At 45.7% G+C, this 19,644-nt stretch overlaps 1 protein-coding gene across 1 annotated transcript; it reads right to left on the bottom strand.

Moving 5' to 3' along the window:
• Nucleotides 1-1,747: 1,747 nt before the first annotated feature.
• Nucleotides 1,748-19,596, bottom strand: kctd14 (potassium channel tetramerization domain containing 14). The gene is made up of 4 exons (XM_034097915.2): nucleotides 19,517-19,596; nucleotides 4,513-4,737; nucleotides 4,150-4,284; nucleotides 1,748-3,298 (listed from the first exon to the last, which is right to left on the bottom strand). The coding sequence occupies exons 1-4, from the start codon at nucleotides 19,568-19,570 to the stop codon at nucleotides 2,984-2,986; spliced, it is 729 nt and encodes a 242-aa protein (XP_033953806.1). The 5' UTR covers nucleotides 19,571-19,596; the 3' UTR covers nucleotides 1,748-2,983.
• Between the last annotated feature and the right edge of the window lie 48 nt (nucleotides 19,597-19,644).

Raw genomic sequence — 19,644 nt, 5'->3', positions numbered from 1 at the left:
AGCCAGCGGCACCAACCATGAACAATATTAATATTAATAATACAGCTATAGCACAACACAACCCTCTCACTGCCTGGAGAGACGCGACGCCACACACACTACACAACGGCTCGTCTTCTTGTGTCTCTTCAGCCCCCAAGTTAACGTTAGCTGTCAAGTTAGCACGAGCACTGACGTTAGCTCCCTCCTCTCGGTTCTGTTGTAGCAGCAGTCACAACGTACGATGTGCTACCACCAGCTACATTCGGTTGGTCTTCTTGATCAGGTTGTTTGGCCGTCTTTTTAAAGAAATTGCCAAAGGTAAATTGTTTTTTTCTTTTCGACATGTCAGCAGCAGCAGCAACAATGCCTGGTAAACATGCAGTGCTAAAACTAAACGAGCTTGTGAGTGAGTGGGTAGTGGGTGGAGCTGCGGGCAGCGTGCAAGCAGGTGACACTTTTTTCATGAATCATAAACTCTAAATATAATTTTATTTCACTTATTTTACACCTTTGAAAAAAAGACCATGCCCAAATTTATTTTGTCATCATATCAGTATTTTAGAGAGCTCCCCCCAAATGTCACAAACCATGTTCCCAGGGGAGCTCATGTCACCACTAGGGGAGCTATAGCTCCCCCTGCTCCCCTCCAGTTCGCACCCTGATTAAACGTATGGTTAAGTGATATCAAAATATAAATAACTAATGTCATGCAAACATATTAATATTTGCTTGATTCCAGAGTTGAATTTAGCACAATTGCATACAAACGTTAAGGGGTTTTAAGATTCTGAAGTATTATGCTAAACACTTTATAGTTTTGCTGAATAGTTTCATGGCCGCTTACCTTAGAAACGTAAAATGCGACGGCAGCGTGCAGATGGGGAGCATGTTAGCTTAGCTTCAGCTAGCTCTGGAACTTCCAGCTGGGTGGCAGCAGGTCCCGCCTCGGCTCCGCCTCTTTGCCCTTATTTGGAGCAGGCTGGAGAAGGCGGGAGTTGAACTCTGACGTCACTGTTGAGCCGTTAGTGGCCGACTCCGCCTACTAAGGGCTTCACGGCAACTCTGCAGAATCCTATGGGTGACGTCACGGACCCTACGTCCATTTATATATACAGTCTATGGTTCTGTTGTTGTTAAGTAATACAAGACAGAATGATATGATGATCTCCGCGCTACAGCTGTCTCGTGCATGCATGCATGCATGCATGCATGCAGTGACATGTAATATCCAAGGATTAGAGACTGTTGGATGCTGCTGTTTTGAGCATAATATATTTACTTTCACTATGTTATTTATGATTATCTTTAGGCTCAGCAAAGATTTGATGTCAGCTGTTGCTGTCTTTACTGTACTCTTGCTTCATTTGATCTACTGTATATTCACTAGTTATGTTTAAGTTAAGATCTGCCAAACCAAACATGAACCATTGTTTTAAACTAGACTACAAAAGAGATGCAGCTCCACCTCGACCAACTACTGTAATATGTTTGAATCTTCATGTTGTTAGCCATTCTTCTGCAGTTGTACAGTTCTTCTGTCAGTTAATGGTTTGGACACTTTTTCACCACTGCACTAAAGTCGTTTCCATTTCAGCGCTGTTACTTTGAATTGTACTATATTGTTCAGGTGTGTGTGTGTGTGTGTGTGTGTGTGTGTGTGTGTGTGTGTGTGTGTGCGCGTGCGTCCAACCCCTTTAGATGGTCAATGCACAAAATAAACAACCAGATTTAAAGTTTGTGAGTGAAAAATAAATTTAACTGGGTAGTTGTTTTATTTAAGTTCAAAATACAAAACATTACAATAATAAAGCAGCTAAAATTAAGTGTTTGTTTTAACAAAAAGACAGCACTAAATGTGCAACAGATACATTCATAAGACATGTTCTGCCAGTTGATCTCGTACTTTTCAACATGGCTCTCGCTAACAGCTTGGCTAACGATACTGTTCAAAGCAAGGAACATCATTAGAATGCTGAAGAACTAGAAACCCCAATCCTGTGCTGATTAAATTGGTTGTGTTTATAAGTAGTCAGGTTTGTTAGATTTATGCAATCAGAAATAATGTTTTATCTCTTTGCCTTCTTTTTCCTCAACAGGGCTCTGTTTATTTTCCACAGCTAATATTACCCTGTTTCTTCTGCGACCTGAGGATAAGCAGTGAGGGGCCTCTCAGCGAGCTACTCGCTGGGAGCAGTGATGCAGTGTCTGAATGGAAGAGCGTAACGCAGAGGCAGACAGAATCACAAAGTGAAACCAATCAAAAAGGTCAAAGTGTCATTATTTTATACCCATCACATTGTGCAATCAACATTTACTACATAATGATAATAGTGACTATATAAACGTGCTTAACGCCCTTTCACATGGAGGCTTAAACATGCTCCCAGACTTTAAAAGTATTTAGGAACTGTGGGAGAAACTTCTGAAGCAATAGGGAGTCAGGACTCAGAGAGACACGAGCTGGAGCTCTGATGGCGAACACTGGCGGTGTATTTGGAGCTTCGGCCGGAGAATTCACAAGACATGGCACGAGCCACGGTTGACCACACGGTTGAGATGCCACAATCAATTCTGAAGAGCCCTCCTGTAGCTCCAGGTTTGAACTAGTTCAGAGTGTAATAAGAACATTCTTCAATAGAGACACTAAACAGCTGAGGACACTGAATCACAGTTGTTGTCGCTTATGGCTCGGGGTCACCTACACCCCGAGAAGGATGTGTTCCAGGTGTCCCACAACAATAACTATCTCTGACCGAGAGCTGCCCGGTCACAAAGTGGTAACAACAACAACTTGCTAGGGCAGCCCCTCCTTATGGGAGATAGCATGCTGCCCAAGGCTGGGCATCTGCGTCAGAGGGCGAAAGGTAAACATGTATGGAAATGATTCCCTGACAGGAACGACTTGGATTAACTTGGTCTATTCCAAATTGTAAAATATCAAATTGCTGTCTGTTGTTTTTAATCTAGTTTCTTAAGAAGCAGGTGAAAGCAGCCCATGTCATCACCACCAGGTGAAGATGAGTTTGTGGAAGTAGTCGTAGCTCCTGGTGGACAGGAAGCTCCTCTCCACCGCGTGGCGCTGGATGCTCACACTGTAGCCCTGACTCTCGATGTCCAGCTTCACACAGTCCAGCAGGTCTTTGACGGACAGCGCGGCCTTCCAGGGTCCGAACGTCACCACCGACTCCTTATTTGACTCCAGGCTGTTGATGGCGTTGTCATAGAGACCCAAGTCCTCCTCTGTGCGCAGCACGCATATCATGATGGTGGACTGGCGGGCGGCTATGGCCTCGGCTCTGGCAATACGAATCAGCACCTGGAAGGAAACAATGACGATATGTTTATCATTCGTCAAATACATTATGGTTACATGTTTCTACTTCCGAGTAGTTTGACGTCATGATGCACACGTTTCTGCAAGGCTCAACTGAGAAGAAATGCGCCATCATGGGTACAATAAATGGGAACGTTTGAGGCATAATTCCCTCTGATCAGAGAAAAGCTTGTTTGGTAACAATCTCACATATTTTTAGGCAAATTTCAACCAACACACTTTCCCAGAAAACAAATCTAATATAGACTGAATAATGTCAAGGCTATCATGAGCTCTCGTTTATTTTCTTTACCACTCTTTCACATTCACTTAAAGGTGGGGTCGGTCATTTTGGAGAAACCGGCTCGAGATAGCTAGAATTTGAAAATACACAGCCGGAACAAATCTGCCCCTTCCTCACAGAGCCCCTCCTCCTACACACAGGAACGCTCACATGACCAATGAGGGCACGAGATAAGTGTGTGCCCCGATGGAAGGCTGACAGGCAGGTAGGCCATCCAGTTACTTTAGCCGGCTCAGATGATTGGTCGTGCTTTTTACAGCGCCACGGCTTCCACAGATATTTTGTATGGGTTTGTTGTCAAAGCACTTCAGATATTCATTGCTATCGGGATGTGAAGAGCATTCCATGGAATATAACACAAAGTGTATCTCGAGCCGGTTTCTCAAACTTACCTACCCCACCTTTAATGTGTAGATTAAGGTACCTGCAGTAATTACTCAGTAAAGTACTCACAAAAAAGTGCGCACACAAAAGAAGGATAAGAGATGTTGCGGTGCACATTTTGAACAATGCATTACAATGTACAAGATGTACAAGATGAGTGTCTGACCTCGATGTTCTCCCTGTAGTGGGGGACTCTGGAAAGGAACTGCTGCCGGCCCACCAGCTCTCCAAACAGAGGAGGGCTCTCCTCCAGGAGCTTCACCAGGGGTCTGATGTTGTAGTACACCGCCTCTCTGTGAACCTACACACACACACACACACACACACACACACACACACACACACACACACACACACACACACACACACACACACACACACACACACACACACACACACACACACACACACACACACACACACACACACACACACACACACACACACACACACACACACACACACACACAGATGAGTCAGTGGCAGGGTTCATACAGAAAGCAGCCCACTGAATGGAACACCCCCCAACCTCCTTGGTGCTGTGTGTTGGCAGGCAGTCGGATCTCAGGAAGTCGAGGATGGCTCCGAAGTGCGACCCGTCACGGTCGATGAAGTAGCGTCCCAGAGGGTCGGAGCGTAGTTTGGGCGGAGAGCTGAACAGCTCAGCCAGCCTGGAGTCGGGGTGTTTACGGAGCGTGCTCAGAGCGGTGCTGAACAGGTGCCCCCCCACGTTCAGCTGCACCACAGGAGAGTGCTGAGGGAAACAACAGAACATGTAAACTGTAATAATTAACTTTTAAATAATGTGAATAACGTTAAAATTCAGTTTTATTTTGTCCTATCATCTTCATGTTGGAGTCTGAGGGAAAACATTTGCAAGTGAGTAAATAGCTTACACCGGCACATTTACAGTTATGTGGATCGACTTGCATTGTCCCTGATAATAAATAAACACAATATACCATAAACAGTCATTGTAACTACATATAAATTATAGCTGTGCAATACACAGTAGATGGATACAAATAAACAGATGTGAAAGAAAGGAAACGTATATTTAAAAAATAACTTAACCTAAATACATACAAAGTCAAACTGAGTAACTGGGAATAGACAATAGTAAATACAATGAAATCCAGACTAATAGGGAATGTGTGTGTTAAGAACTGTGTTCTATCAGCTATACGCTTCAACAGAGTTCCCATATGGCCATTTTGATAGAAATCAACACGTAATGAATTAAGACCCCACGGTTTGATGATTGATAGGTGTGTGGGCTGTCTTTCATTTTGACACACAGAACAATGTTATAATAAACATAGATACTGTATTTTAAATGGATATATCCGCCTTCTTTCATTCTCACAACAATATACATAAAGAAATAGCATATTTTGGACATAGTTCGAATGGTGATTAATCATGATAATTTTGAAGCTGTGATTAATCTGATTAAAAATGTTAATCGTTTGACAGCCCTAGTTTAAAGTTTATAGTCCGTTTGAGTTTTGCCCGTGTGAACGCAAACCGAACCTTCTGAAAAATGAAACAATGTAACAAACTGTCGCCTGGTGGTGCGCACCAGAAAACGGACTATTAGGTGTGAATGCACCCTAACCCCCAGTTTCCACGGGTCCGTCTGCGCCGTGCTGCACCGCGTTACGCCTGCGCCGCGTTACGCCTGGGCCGCGGCGGTCGTAACGATCGCGGCCACTCTAGTCAATGGGTGCTATTCCACCACACGCGCCGCGTTGGCTCAGATGCGTCCCAGAAGCGGCCGTAAGGTCGGGCAGGCAGCCCCCCCTCGCAGGAAGTGGAAAGGTGAGCATCCGGGCCAGGCCCATCCCCCACATATACTCATTTAGCAGACCCCCCTCCTTCATCACAACACCTCCACTACGATACGCACAATGGACGACGAGGTTTTCATCATGGAAGTGGAAAAACACACTATTGTATATGATGTAACCAATGCTGACTACAAGGACAACATCAGAAAGGACAAGGCCTGGTTTTTAGTCGCTGCAGTTTGTGGAGTGGAAGGTAACAACTACAAATGTTTTAAAGTTAATTAATACTTGTAGGTACAGTACAGAGCCATTCAGTAGTTTAACATCTTGTGAAAGTCGGTAAAAAAACAGCCGTAACGCGGCGCAGACGGACCCAGTGGAAACCGGGGGTTACCATGCTATGCATGTCAAAGAATGGGACACACAGCAATGCAGTGTAAAGGAAAACTAAGGTGTGCAAGATGTGGAGGCCAACATGAGTATGGGAAATGCGAAAAAGAGGCAAAGATGAAATGCTGTAATTGTGGAGGAGAGCACAGTGCGGCGTTTGGTGGATGTGTAGTACAGAGAGAAGCCAGAGAAGCTCAGAGGGTCAAAGTACTTAGCAAAGTCTCATATGCAGAAGCTCTCCCTCCCTCCCTCCCTCCCTCCCTAGCTCTCTCTCTCTCTCTCTCTCTCTCTCTCTCTCTCTCTCTCTCTCTCTCTCTCTCTCTCTCTCTCTCTCTCTCTCTCTCCTCTCTCCCTCTGTCTCGCTCGCTCACAGAGGCTCCTCCGTGGCGATGACGGCTTGCGTAAAAAAACAACAAAAAAAACATATTTGTAAAGTGGGGGACACAAACGGGATTTCGAAAAGAGCGGGGGACATGTCCCCCCTGTCCCCAGTGGAGATTACGCTCATAACGCCTCATGTGCTGTATAGGCTGGCACGATGTTCAATGGGGCTGATGTGTTGTGTAGATTCTACCAGAAAGAAAGGTCACACTCCTTGTGAAGTGTGCGGTGAGCTGCCGCTCCACATTGCTTTTCTTCCCGACTGCAACGCTGGTCCCGCAAATCAAGCAAGAACATGATTGGTCGATATTCATTGTGGGGGTGGGGGGAGGAGGGTGTTAGATAGATATAGAGTTGTAGTAAGTAGATAGAGTTCGCTATGATTGAGGTTTCCTTTATGCATAGGGTAGATTCTTTTAATTACATTTCCTCTTTTGTTTTGTGTATTTTATACATTTTGAATTTGCTTGGCGAGCTATTTTTTTTCTCTACAGGGAGAGCTGGAGAACAGGAGGTCATGGGGGAGGTCATGGAGAGCAGGAGGTCATGGAGGAGGGACAGGGAGAGCAGGAGGTCATGGAGGAGGTCATGGAGAGCAGGAGGTCATGGAGGAGATACAGGGAGAGCTGGAAGAACAGGAGGTCATGGAGGAGGTCATGGAGAGCAGGAGGTCATGGAGGAGGTCATGGAGAGCAGGAGGTCATGGAGGAGATACAGGGAGAGCTGGAAGAACAGGAGGTCATGGAGGAGGTCATGGAGAGCAGGAGGTCATGGAGGAGGTCATGGAGAGCAGGAGGTCATGGAGGAGATACAGGGAGAGCTGGAAGAACAGGAGGTCATGGAGGAGGTCATGGAGAGCAGGAGGTCATGGAGGAGGTCATGGAGAGCAGGAGAACAGGAGGTCATAGAGGAGGTACAGGGAGAGGGAGAGCAGGAGGTCATGGAGGAGGGACAGGGAGAGGAAGAGCAGGAGGTCATGGAGGAGGTACAAGGAGAGCTGGGAGAACAGAAGGTCATGGAGGAGGTACAGGGAGAGGGAGAACAGGAGGTCATGGAGGAGGGACAGGGAGAGGGAGAACAGGAGGTCATGGAGGAGGTACAGGGAGAGGGAGAGCAGGAGGTCATGGAGGAGGTACAGGGAGAGGGAGAACAGGAGGTCATGGAGGAGGTACAGGGAGAGGGAGAACAGGAGGTCATGGAGGAGGGACAGGGAGAGGGAGAACAGGAGGTCATGGAGGAGGTCATGGAGAACAGGAGGTCATGGAGGAGGTACAGGGAGAGGGAGAACAGGAGGTCATGGAGGAGGGACAGGGAGAGGGAGAACAGGAGGTCATGGAGGAGGTCATGGAGAACAGGAGGTCATGGAGGAGGTCATGGAGGAGGGACAGGGAGAGCTGGAGAACAGGAGGTCATGGAGGAGGGACAGGGAGAGCTGGAGAACAGGAGGTCATGGAGGAGGTACAGGGAGAGCTTGAAAAAGAGGAGGTCGAAAACTCACAGGATGAAAATCCATACTTTTGCCCTGGCATTGTTGATGTCCTTTTTGACAACTATCTAGGGATGTTTCCCTTTGGAGTGGGCTGCTGCTGCTGCTGTTGGGGAATTTGAAAAGATATGCAACTGACACAGAGGAAGACACATTTGGCCAAAGTAAAACAAGGGACACAAACTGCCATGTGGAGAGATGGTTCGGAGTAGTCAAACATTCTATTGTAAAAAAGCAGAGACGACTGAGGCCAGCGACATACATCAGAACAATGGATGGCTCTCTCCAGGGGAGGTACAGAGAACACATCACAGCACTTATCTGAGCAGTTACTCCTCAAAACATTGCTACCAAATCGCTCAGTTGCCATCGTTTGAATCGTTGCCAGATCGTACTTTGCATTCATGCTAGTCTTTCCCGCGTTTGTCAGATTGCCTACCCGGTTCCGACCCTGCCTGTCCCCGACCTGCCTGCTCTGCTGATCCCTGATCCTGCCTGTCCTTGGACTATCCTGCCTCGCCTGCTGTCTGACCCTGCCTGTACCTCCGTTGACCGCCTCGCCTGCTCCCTGACCCTCTGCCCGGCCCTGACTCACCTTCTGCCCGCTGTCCTCTGGTTCGTTTGCCTGCACATCATCCGGCTGATACTGTTCTGCTGGTATCCCTCTGCTCTGGTATTATTACCAATAAAGTACATTACCAATACTCCTTGGTTTCTCGAGTGCTGCATTTGGGTCCTTCATAAGATTGTGACAATTGTACTGTTTCATAGCTAATGAAAAAGTTGTTTCATGTCTTAATTTATATATAACATACTGTATATACAATGTGTAACATTGTAATACAGTATGTTATAATACATTATAAATCTTCACCAAAATTATTCAAAACCATATTCTTCCAAACTCTCTGCTGTAGTCTGACCACCAGGAGACTATTGATGTGTGTGGTGAGTTTGGTAGTAATATACTGTATAATAGTGAAGTGATTGAATATTATTGTATTCTCTTTTTTCGGAGTTGCACTTTGCAGACGGTCCCTGAGCACTCGTTTCTTCTCCGGCTGCGGAAAGAGACCAATGTAATGTGTCCAGCTCGGAGGACGGCGCATATTGTTTTTTTTTTTGATCAACATGTGATTGTAGTTCGTTGTCAACCTTACCACGGTACTTAGGAGACGTAATTTGTGTCTGAATAACGTGTTGTTCATCAGTTATTGATCAGTGAAATCTGAATCTGCCAATATCGTTCTTGTCAGAGAATATTTTAGTCCGATCTGTGTATTTTAGAGATTCTCAGTCTTTCCTGCATGTGCCCTGTCTGTAACTTGAGGAGGACAAAGGTCAAGAGGCCTTTTGCCTTTCCTGTGGGGGAAGTTTGGACCATGCAAGTTGGTAATAACAAACTATTCTTTGTTCCAAATGTCTGGTACTAATTAGAGAAAACGCGGGCTCTTAGTTCCCTCCTCTTCTGAATGTATAGATGTGATTCCTGTCCCTTTGTCAGAGTTGGCTTGGGATCCCATGATGAAAGTTGTGAATACCTTGTGAACTCTCCGGCCGTTTTGTCTCTCAATAAATATCAGTGTATTGACTGAGGCGAATCCAGTTTCCATTCCTTTCCTGAACATTGGTTCTACATTGCTGCATCAGAAGTTTCCTTCACAGTTCTAACTTTACTCAACTCTGCCGTGGTGGGGGCATAGCATCAGTCCATCCATCCATCCATCTTCTCCCGCTTATCCGTGGTCGGGTCGCGGGGGTAGCATTTCCAGCAGAGAGCCCCAAACTTTCTTTTCCCTGGCCACATCAACCAGCTCTGACTGGGGGGTCCCAAGGCGCTCCCAGGCCAGCGAAGAGATATAATCCCTCCACCTGGTCCTAGGTCTACCCCTTGGTCTCTTCCCAGCTGGACGTGCCTGGAACACCTCCCTAGGGAGGCGCCCAGGTGGCATCCTAACTAGGTGCCCGAACCACCTCAACTGGCTTCTTTCGACGCGAAGGAGGAGCGGCTCAACTCCGAGTCCCTCCCTGATGACCGAACTTCTCACCTTATCTCTAAGGGAGACACCAGCCACCCGGCGGAGGAAACCCATCTCGGCCGCTTGTATCCGCGATCTCGTTCTTTCGGTCATGACCCGTCCTTCATGACCATAGGTGAGGGTAGGAACGAACATGGCCCGGTAGACAGAGAGCTTTGCCTTCTGGCTCAGCTCCCTTTTCGTCACAACGGTGCGGTAAAGCGACTGCAGTACCGCTCCCGCTGCTCCGATTCTCCGGCCCATCTCACGCTCCATTGTTCCCTCACTCGAGAACAAGACCCCGAGATACTTGAACTCCTTCACTTGGGGTAAGGACTCATTCCCTACTTGGAGTGGACATAGCATCAGTGTTTAGAGCTAATCTCCAATGCCTATTGCTTCACCCTGTGACTAGCTATGCTAGCTTCGAGTTACAGCTTTTTGAACTGAACCCGGCCTTGCCTAGTCAACCCCATGTCCTGTGCCATTGGAGGTCCCGCAGACTGCTCTTCTGCCGGGGGTCCTGCCAACCCTATGTCCTGTGCCGTTGGAGGTTCCGCTGGGGGTCCTGCCAACCCTATGTCCTGTGCCGTTGGAGGTCCCGCAGACTACTCTTCTGCCGGGGTCCTGCCAACCCCATGTCCTGAGCCGTTGGAGGTCCCGCAGACTGCTCTTCTGCCGGGGGTCCTGCCAACCCCATGTCCTGTGCCGTTGGAGGTCCCGCAGACTGCTCTACTGCCGGGGGTCCTGCCAACCCTATGTCCTGTGCCGTTGGAGGTTCCGCTGGGGGTCCTGCCAACCCAATGTTCTGTGCCGTTGGATGTCCCGCAGACTACTCTTCTGCCGGGGGTCCTGCCAACCCTATGTCCTGTGCCGTTGAAGATCCCGCCGATTACTCGCCGTTTGCCCGAGACCCCTTCCTCGAACTCTGCCTTGCCCCCGGGCTGTCCGCCCGAGTTCCCCTCTTTGAACTCTGCCTTTCCCCCGGGCCGTCCGCCCGAGACCCCATCCATGGTCTCTACCTTACCCCCGGGCCGTCCGCACGAGTTCACCACCTTGGACTCTGCCTTGCCCCCGGGCCCTCCACCCGAGTTCCCCTCCTTGTTCTCTGCCTTGCCCCCGGGCCGTCCGCCCGAGACTCCATCCATGGTCCCTACCTTAGCCCCGGGCCGTCCGCCCGAGTTCCCTACCTTGCCCCCGGGCCGTCCGCCCAAGTTCCCCTCCTTGTTCTCTGCCTTGCCCCCGGGCCGTCCGCCCGAGACCCGTCCTCCAGACCCCCTCCACCCACCCTGCTGGACTTTGTGTTTTGGGACGTCTGGGATCCGTCCCTTGAGGGGGGGGTTCTGTCACACTCCTAGGTTTATGTCACGCTTGTATGTTTGGGTGTTTGCTGTAAAGTTTTCCTCCTGGTTTATTGTCTGGTCCTTCTCCCTGTGTTTTTCCTTCTGTCGTTAGTTTCCCTGGTGTGTCTCGTTGTCTGATTGTGTTCACCTGTGGCCCTTGTGTTTCTCCTCCCCTGCCCGGCTGTTTCTTGTCTTGTGATTACCCCTCCCTGTATTTAGTCTTGTCTACTCCTGTGTTCAGTGTTGGTGCTTCTTTTGTTTGTGACCTAGTTCACCGTAGAGTGTTTTGTTTGTTCAAGTTATATATTAGATAAGAGCCCTTGCAATAAAGGTATTATCAAGTGTTCTCTACGTTTGAGTTCTACCTGCTTCAGTCTGCGTATCATTAAGAGCCAGCATGCGGGACCGGCTTTACAAGGTTTTGGAGAGTAACACAAGTGTAATGTGTAACGTTAATGTACGCGACTCTGGGATTTGTAGTCTTTCTAGTTGCGTATTTTTCATATTCTTATATTTCAACAGTTTTAAGACAAACTGTGACTTTTTGACAAGGAAATGATTTTTTAAGATTGACAAACATCATGTGTAATTCATGGCACAATTCAAACAGGATCGAAAGATAAGTTTTCTCTCTCCATTTACTTCAATACATAATTTTTCAGAAATAAGGTCCCATGGGGCGGAAGTAGCTGGGCGTGACTTCGCCACTCTATACGGTGTGACTTGTGCCAAAGAACAGATAACTAAGCTAACTGAGCGGAGCACTGACGTGTCAACGTACGCCAACGCCTCCATCAATTTTGAATGGGTTGACGTAGAATACAGGCGACGTCACGACGATGTCAGACGTCACGGTGACGTATCATAGGTGCGCTCAAAGTACGCGCTCAAAGTACGCGCTCACGTATGCGTGTTGATAACGTACGTGTGTATATGCGCGTGAATAACGTACGTGTGGATAAGCGTGTGAATAACGTACGTGTGGATAAGCGTGTGAATAACGTACGTGTGGATAAGCGTGTGAATAACGTACGTCTCGTCTCCGTCAGCATTGTATAGTATCTGGTACGGGGATTAATAAGAGTTGTGTCTAGCACATGGTCTAGCAGCTCTCTCTCTCTCTGCTCGGGAACAGCTGATTGCTGCACGGCGATCAGCAATGTAACACAAACATAATAAATCATTGGATAGTGTTTCTCAAATGAAGGGGGAAAATAATGAAATAAAGTAAAGTATTAAGTTATTACTTTCTTCAATAATACACAGACATTGCAGCACATCGTGTCACGTCTTTGCACAGCCTTTCTCAGCAGCAGAGTGATGTGTTGGAGAACCTTTGTTTCCTCCTGACAGCTCACTTAAAGGTATACTCAATTCAACTAGCATGACCTCAGTTACATATAGTATTGCCAAAGCTCTGTATAGTTGCAACATCTATACAAAGTATAAATATACAATATACGCCCTTGTGGCCAAAGGCAGACACAACTCTTGTCTTCCGATGTATGCTTGAGTGCAGCAAAATGTAGCTCAGTGACTATTTTGTCAACCAAACATAATAAAACAATACATATTTTAGTAAACGGGACATTATAATCTCCACACATTAACTCTATATTTGCCTCTGCCATGGGGCCAAAATGAAATGAAATAAAATAAACAATATATAGGGGTTGCTTCTTCTCTGAACTTCTATATACTGCATCCCTCCATATCAAATAAACCATAAACAAATACATAAAGTCGTGTTCACTGCAGCGATCTATTTTACACACAAAACTATATGAAAACTTGGTGATATACAGGTTTCTCCTGGAGACCAAGGGAAGACAGGCTTCTCCTGTTTTTTCAGCCTTTGTTATCATTTTGATAATTAAAATTATGTATTCTTGTCTGTGGTTGTTTTGGCGTTTAGGGCATACAAGGGGTGTAACATTATTTGAATACCAAAACGACATTGAAATAGAGTCTAGTGTTACGTTCCCTACTGGGCTAGGGGAACCAAACGGAAGCAACACAGACCAGAATGGGATTGGTAATAATTATAAGTGGCTTTATTATAAACGGATTAAACAAATGCAAGGCAGGCAGCCTGAAACAAACAAAAATGCCAAACAGATTGTCTAACAATCAACAAAAAGAGAACTCCAAAAGAGAGTTTTACAGCTTATCCAGCGTAATAAGTATTACCCAAACGGGAAAACAAAACCTCACGTTAAACGTGGTACAAGTAAAATGAAAAGGCTGCACAAAAACACAGCTGCTGCTAACCGACAGGCGCTAACCGCTGAGCTAACCTGGGTCTTCTGTTACACACCCAACACTAAACACCCTGCTAAGCAGTATAACTAAGCACAGAGGATTCACAGTATTATGAGCACAACGAGTAAGCATAGCAAGAGGCTAGAGGCGTCTGTCTAACAACACAGAGCCTCTAGATCAGGGGTCACCAACCTTTGTTAGGATGAGAGCTACTTTAAAAAAATAAAACAAGTCGGGGGCTACTTTTACTCCTCTTTTTTGTGTTTTTGCAGTGTATATATTTAGCACATTTTAACATTATTATATGCTGACCTTTAACCTTTGTGTGCTGTTTGGGTCTGTGGGACCCGTTTTCAGTGTTTACTAAAATAACATGTATTCAATTTAATTATTTGAACCTGCTTTATTTGGAGGTGGACTTCACCTCCTCTTGGGGGGTCCGGGGGCATTCATCAATCTGGTGCACTTTGGGCACAGCATGAATTTATGGATACAGCTCTCAACACTCAGATGAAAGGGAGCTGTATACTTTTCAATAATCCAATCATCTTTAGAATATGATCACAACCAATATAACAAATCATTTAAACTTGTTTATTCTGATCTTATGTTACCTAGTTAGCATTCTTTCTTTTTCGCTATGCATATTTTACTAATCACTCCCCTTTTAAACTCTCTCTCTCTGTGGCGATGACGGATTGCGTTAAAAAATTATAATAAACATATTTGTAAAGTGGGGATTTCGAAAAGAGCAGGGGGACATGTCCCCCCTGTCCCCAGTGGAGATTACGCCATGCGTGTGTGTGCGTCAAGTGGTATATATATATGCAAGTTACAACACACAGAGTAAAACTCTGCCCCTCATGTGTTGTATAGGCTGGCATGATAGGCTGTTCAATGGGGCTGATGTATTGTGTAGATTCTGCCAGAAGGAAAATCAGCGGGGAGGTGCCACATTGCTTTTCTTCCCGACTGCAACGCTGGTCCCGCAAATCAAGCAAGAACGTGATTGGTCGATATTCATTGTGGGGGTGGGGGGAGGAGGGTCAGGGCTCGACATTAACGACTGCCCGATGGCTCGGGGCCATCTAGTATTTAGCTCGGGCAATGAAGCCTCACTTGCTGGTTGCCCGATCGGGCAATCTATTATGCCAGTATCATGCAGCTCGCGGATCCAGTAATGAGTGACCCGACAGTAAAACTAAACATATCTATAACTAGTTCAGGTAGTTTGAGAGGTAATTAAAATGTGATATTCTAACCTGAAGTGTGTGTTTTGTCCGCTCACCGCTGCATGTGATCATGCAGAGCTGCGTGTCGACTCGTCAGCAGCAGCTGATCTCTCTCTCCCGTCAGATTAGACTTCACTCGCGTTTATGTCCATATCGATCAGATCCAGCTAATTCTAGCTAATGATAGGACTACCTGCTTATGAAAAGACACCTAAACAATAAGCGTCGCTATGCAACCGGGTGAGGCCACAAAGTATAGCGCAGCATTATGCATTTGTTTACATTACCAACAGATCAACGCACAATCAACCCATACAGGACATCTATTTCTCCACAATAAGTGTTAGATATTAGAATTGACTATTCTTGTCTGTCACATAAGTGGCGCAACTGATGCGGTATTGCTCTAAAGGGAAATCATTTTGACCGAAGAGATTTAGATTTGCTGGCTAACGGGAACTCTGACCTCGCCATTTTGTGTGCTTCGCGGATGCGATCGGCTCCTCTCCAGGGGCGGTTCTAGGGGGGGCAGTGCCCCCCTAACACTGACCTCTGACCCCCCCTGTGGCCCCCCTAACAATGAAAAGTTTTTATTTTTTTTCTTAAATGTATATTTTCCGGTACTCGGTTTGCCAAAAACCACAGGATTTTGTTGCTGTAATGTGAGATTGTGCAGACACCCTTATGTAAAGTAGAGATGTAACTGTTCATTGCCTTTATTTTTATATAAATATGGTGTTAGTGCAAACCTTGCACTATAACTTAAGCTGAAGCTAACAGTAATAACTATAAAATAAATAAGTGTACTGAAACAAATACCAATAACTGTATTGTATTGTTTTCTTATGCGCAATTACTTCATACTGTCTAGTTCTCTTTTTCGTCCTGCATTTATTGTGCCCCTCTCAGAAAATAACTGGCCCCCCCAGTCAAATTGGTCGAGAACCACCACTGCTCCTCTCGACTGCTGCTCGGTCAGCTTTCGGATGAGGAGGCATTCGTTCGACCAATTTACAGTAGATAACATTACAAACATTTTTAACAGGTGCCATAATAGTGTAAATAATGTTTGTTTTGGCAGTTATAACTGAATGTAATGTTTTCTACTTTTTTACATCTGGGAAGGCATTTGCCTTCATCAGATGGAAAGTTTCTTGACCAACAACTTAAGTATTTCTTATAGCTATGCAGGGCATGCAAGTGAGCAAACACAAACAAGAACAAACAAACAAGTGAAATGAAGAATAAAATTGAAATTGTACAATATAATATTGTGGTGGTTCATCTTATAATTCAGTCTAGAGAATGCACCAGACAGCATCTAAGACCTGCACAAATCTAAATGTTCTAGAGGGAGGCCCCCCCAAAACCTTTGTGCGTCATTTCGTCCGCGCACATTTTTCAGGGCAATCTCTATTGGGCTCAGGGCCATCTGTAAATTAGCTTACATGGCCCACAGGGCCATCTCCCAAAATCCGTAATGTCATGCACCGCTGTTAGATAGATATAGAGTTGTAGTAAGTAGATAGAGTTCGCTATGATTTAGGTTTCCTTTATGCATAGGGTAGATTCTTTTAATTACATTTCCTTTTTTGTTTTGTGTATTTTATACATTTTGGATTTGCTTGGCGAGCTATTTTTAGAACATGCCCTGCGGGCGACTCACGTTGCCCCTGCGGGCGACTAAGTGCCCGCGGGCACCGTGTTGGCTACCCCTGCTCTAGAATTATCTCCGTCCCCGGCTTTTGTACTCCTTCCCCGGAAGATGTGCCGGAAGCAGGCAGGGATTGGATGACGTCGGTCCAATCACCTCTTCGGATGGTACAAGGGCGGGACAGCCAATGACATCGGGGCAACCGTACAGCTCATTTGCATGCATACACACACACACACACACACACACACACACACACACACACACACACACACACACACACACACCTGCAGCAGCTCTTTAGCCGAGCCTCTCTTCTCCACGTCCATCTCCAGACATCGGGTCAGAAAGTCTCTAAAGGTCGTCGACAGCTTCACACACACACACCAGAGTTCCCGTTAGCCGGTAATTACCGGACTACGACCGGTAAAATATGCTGAAGACCGGCAAATCTAAATCTCTGGTCAAAGTGTCCGTTCAAAATAATTTCCGCTTAGCGCAACACCACATCAGTTGCGCAACTTGCACCATTTATCTGACAGACAAAAGAGTGTGTGACAGACAAGAATAGTCAATTGTAATGTCTAACACTTAATGTGGAGAAAGAGATGTCCTGTATGGGTTGATTGTGCGTTGATCTGTTGGTAATGCCTCTGGGTTCCGGTGGGCATGTAAATAAATGCATAATCCTCCGCTATACTTTGCGGCCTCACCCGGTTGCATAGCGACACTTATTGTGTAGGTGTCTTTTAATAAGCAGGTAGTCATATCATTAGCTAGAACTAGCTGGATCTGATCGACATGGACATAAACGCGAGTGAAGTCTAATCTGACGGGAGAGAGATGCTGCTGACGAGTCGACATGCTGCTCTGCATGATCAGTGGTGAGCGGACAAAACACACACTTCAGCTTAGAATATCACACGTAGCTATTGTTATTACCTCTCAAACTACCGTAACTAGTTATAGATATGTTTAGTTTCACTGTCGGGTCACTCATTACTGATCCGCGAGCTGCATGATACTGACGAGCTGTCAGGAGAGGGAGAGAGCGCTCCGTTTATTATTCCCGTGTTATTAAGTTACTGTTCACTTTTGAATAATGTAGTTAATCTACTATGATTAGTTTAATATTGAATCATATCAATTTGTTTTAAAGCTCAATAAATAACAAAGAAGACCTTTGACCGGCACTTTTCTCATTTTGTCCGGAAGATTTAAACTTTAACGGGCATGTTGACCGGCGAAAAAATATTCTAACGGGAACTCTGACACACACACACACACACAACAGAGTTAAGAGGACCAGGAAGGCAGCAGCCGCAACTGCGTAGCTGTAACATTACTGGGTTATTTGGTGATAACTACCAAAGTAAAGTAACTTCAGACGCAGACGTCACGTAGCTCCTCAGACGAGAGGGGTGGCGACGTTACTTCTCTCGCGACATAGTTCACGGCATGGTAGGCGACGATCGACATGATTGGTTGCTCAGTGAGTTCGTTCTTTGGCACAAATCACACCTCATACTTGGCAACTCTGCAGAATTATATGGGTGACATCACGGACACTACGTCCATTTATATATCCAGGGTGTTTCTCAATCTTGAGTAAAGCTGCTCCAGAGCCACTATTTCAAGCATACTATGTCATCAAGTGCCGCCGAAGTACTGTTCCAATGTCCAGTATACTTGGAATTCTACCGAGCCCGGCGTACTTCGTTTGGAGAAATGTCGAGGCTGCACATGTGTAGGTCTTAAAATCCCCACAATGCTTTGCGCACGGACCAATTTCCCCAAATCTGTGGCGGAAAATGTAAGGCGGGGCCTCTCATATGACGCACACTTGTTAGCCTGTTCCACTCTGTTTTCCGAATGCCAGGAAGTATTCTTGCCTCGCTTCTGAAGCAAGATGCTCGGAAGACATGTGCTACCAAGCAAGCGTACTCGAAATTGAGAAACACCCACAGTCTATGGTGTGAACACAACTGATGGTCTCAAACACATTAAGAAGGCAAGTAATTCCACAAATTGACTCTTGACAAGGCACACGTGTTATTGAAAACCATTCCAGGTGACGACCTCATGATGTTGAGTGAGAAAAGCTGTCATTAAGGCAAAAGGGGACTACTCTGAAGAATCTAAAATATAAATCATATTCTCAAACACCTTTTTGTTTACTAGATAATTTCTAGTTCTTTTATAGTTTTGATGTCTTCAGTATTAATTTACAAAGTAGAACACATTTTAAATAAACAAAAGCCATTGAATGAGAAGGTGTGTAAGACAGTACAAATACACACAGGTGAACACATGCACATGCCAGACATCTGCACTTCACTCATAACAGCAGAATAACCTTTCAGTGACTTTAACACACACTGTGTGTTCCTGGACACACCACAAGTCTATATTTTAAAAATGACATGACCATAATAACACACATCTAAAATATGTATCACTGACTTCTAATTTCTATTACTTTCCATCACTGCATACAAAAAAATATGTAGACTGTTAAACTATCAAATACTTAAATGGAGTAATTGCTTTTTATATTACTTTAATTTTCTATATCCCCAAAATTAAAAAACAGATGTTATTATTTTCACCCAAATGCATTTATTTTAAAATACACGTACGTTTCTGTCTACTCTATACGATTTAGGAGTTCACGTTTTTTTTAGCACGAGACAAAAGCTTCTCCGGTCTCAGCAGTTCACTGTATGTTCTCTGTCAGAGCGGCCGTAAACCATGGATGTATAATTAGAACCCGCCTTAAACAAACTCCCAGTCTCACGCCAAGGACCGACACTGGAGACATCGAAAGCCGTCCGGGAGAAACTGTGCACGCTCAAGGAAGTTTCCTATCCTTAAAACCGTGTAGGGCGCATCCACCTGCTCACTCAGAAGGAACAAAGTTCTCTTGAGCGCTCACTGGTAGACTAAACACTCTGGAATCAAAAGTATATTTTCTTACCGGGAGGGTGGGTAGAGACTGTTTCTCTGAGGGTTTGTAGTCCGGCAGACTCATCCTGACGTGTCTAGCTGCTAACTGCTCTGCAGGTGGGAGGCAGGGGGCGTGGCCTAACCCGGACATAATGCTTT

This window comes from Pseudochaenichthys georgianus, chromosome 13, assembly GCF_902827115.2.
Source record: "Pseudochaenichthys georgianus chromosome 13, fPseGeo1.2, whole genome shotgun sequence".
Lineage (NCBI taxonomy): Eukaryota > Metazoa > Chordata > Actinopteri > Perciformes > Channichthyidae > Pseudochaenichthys > Pseudochaenichthys georgianus.
Note: the sequence above shows the minus strand (reverse complement) of the source record. Positions and strands in the feature narration are given on the sequence as shown.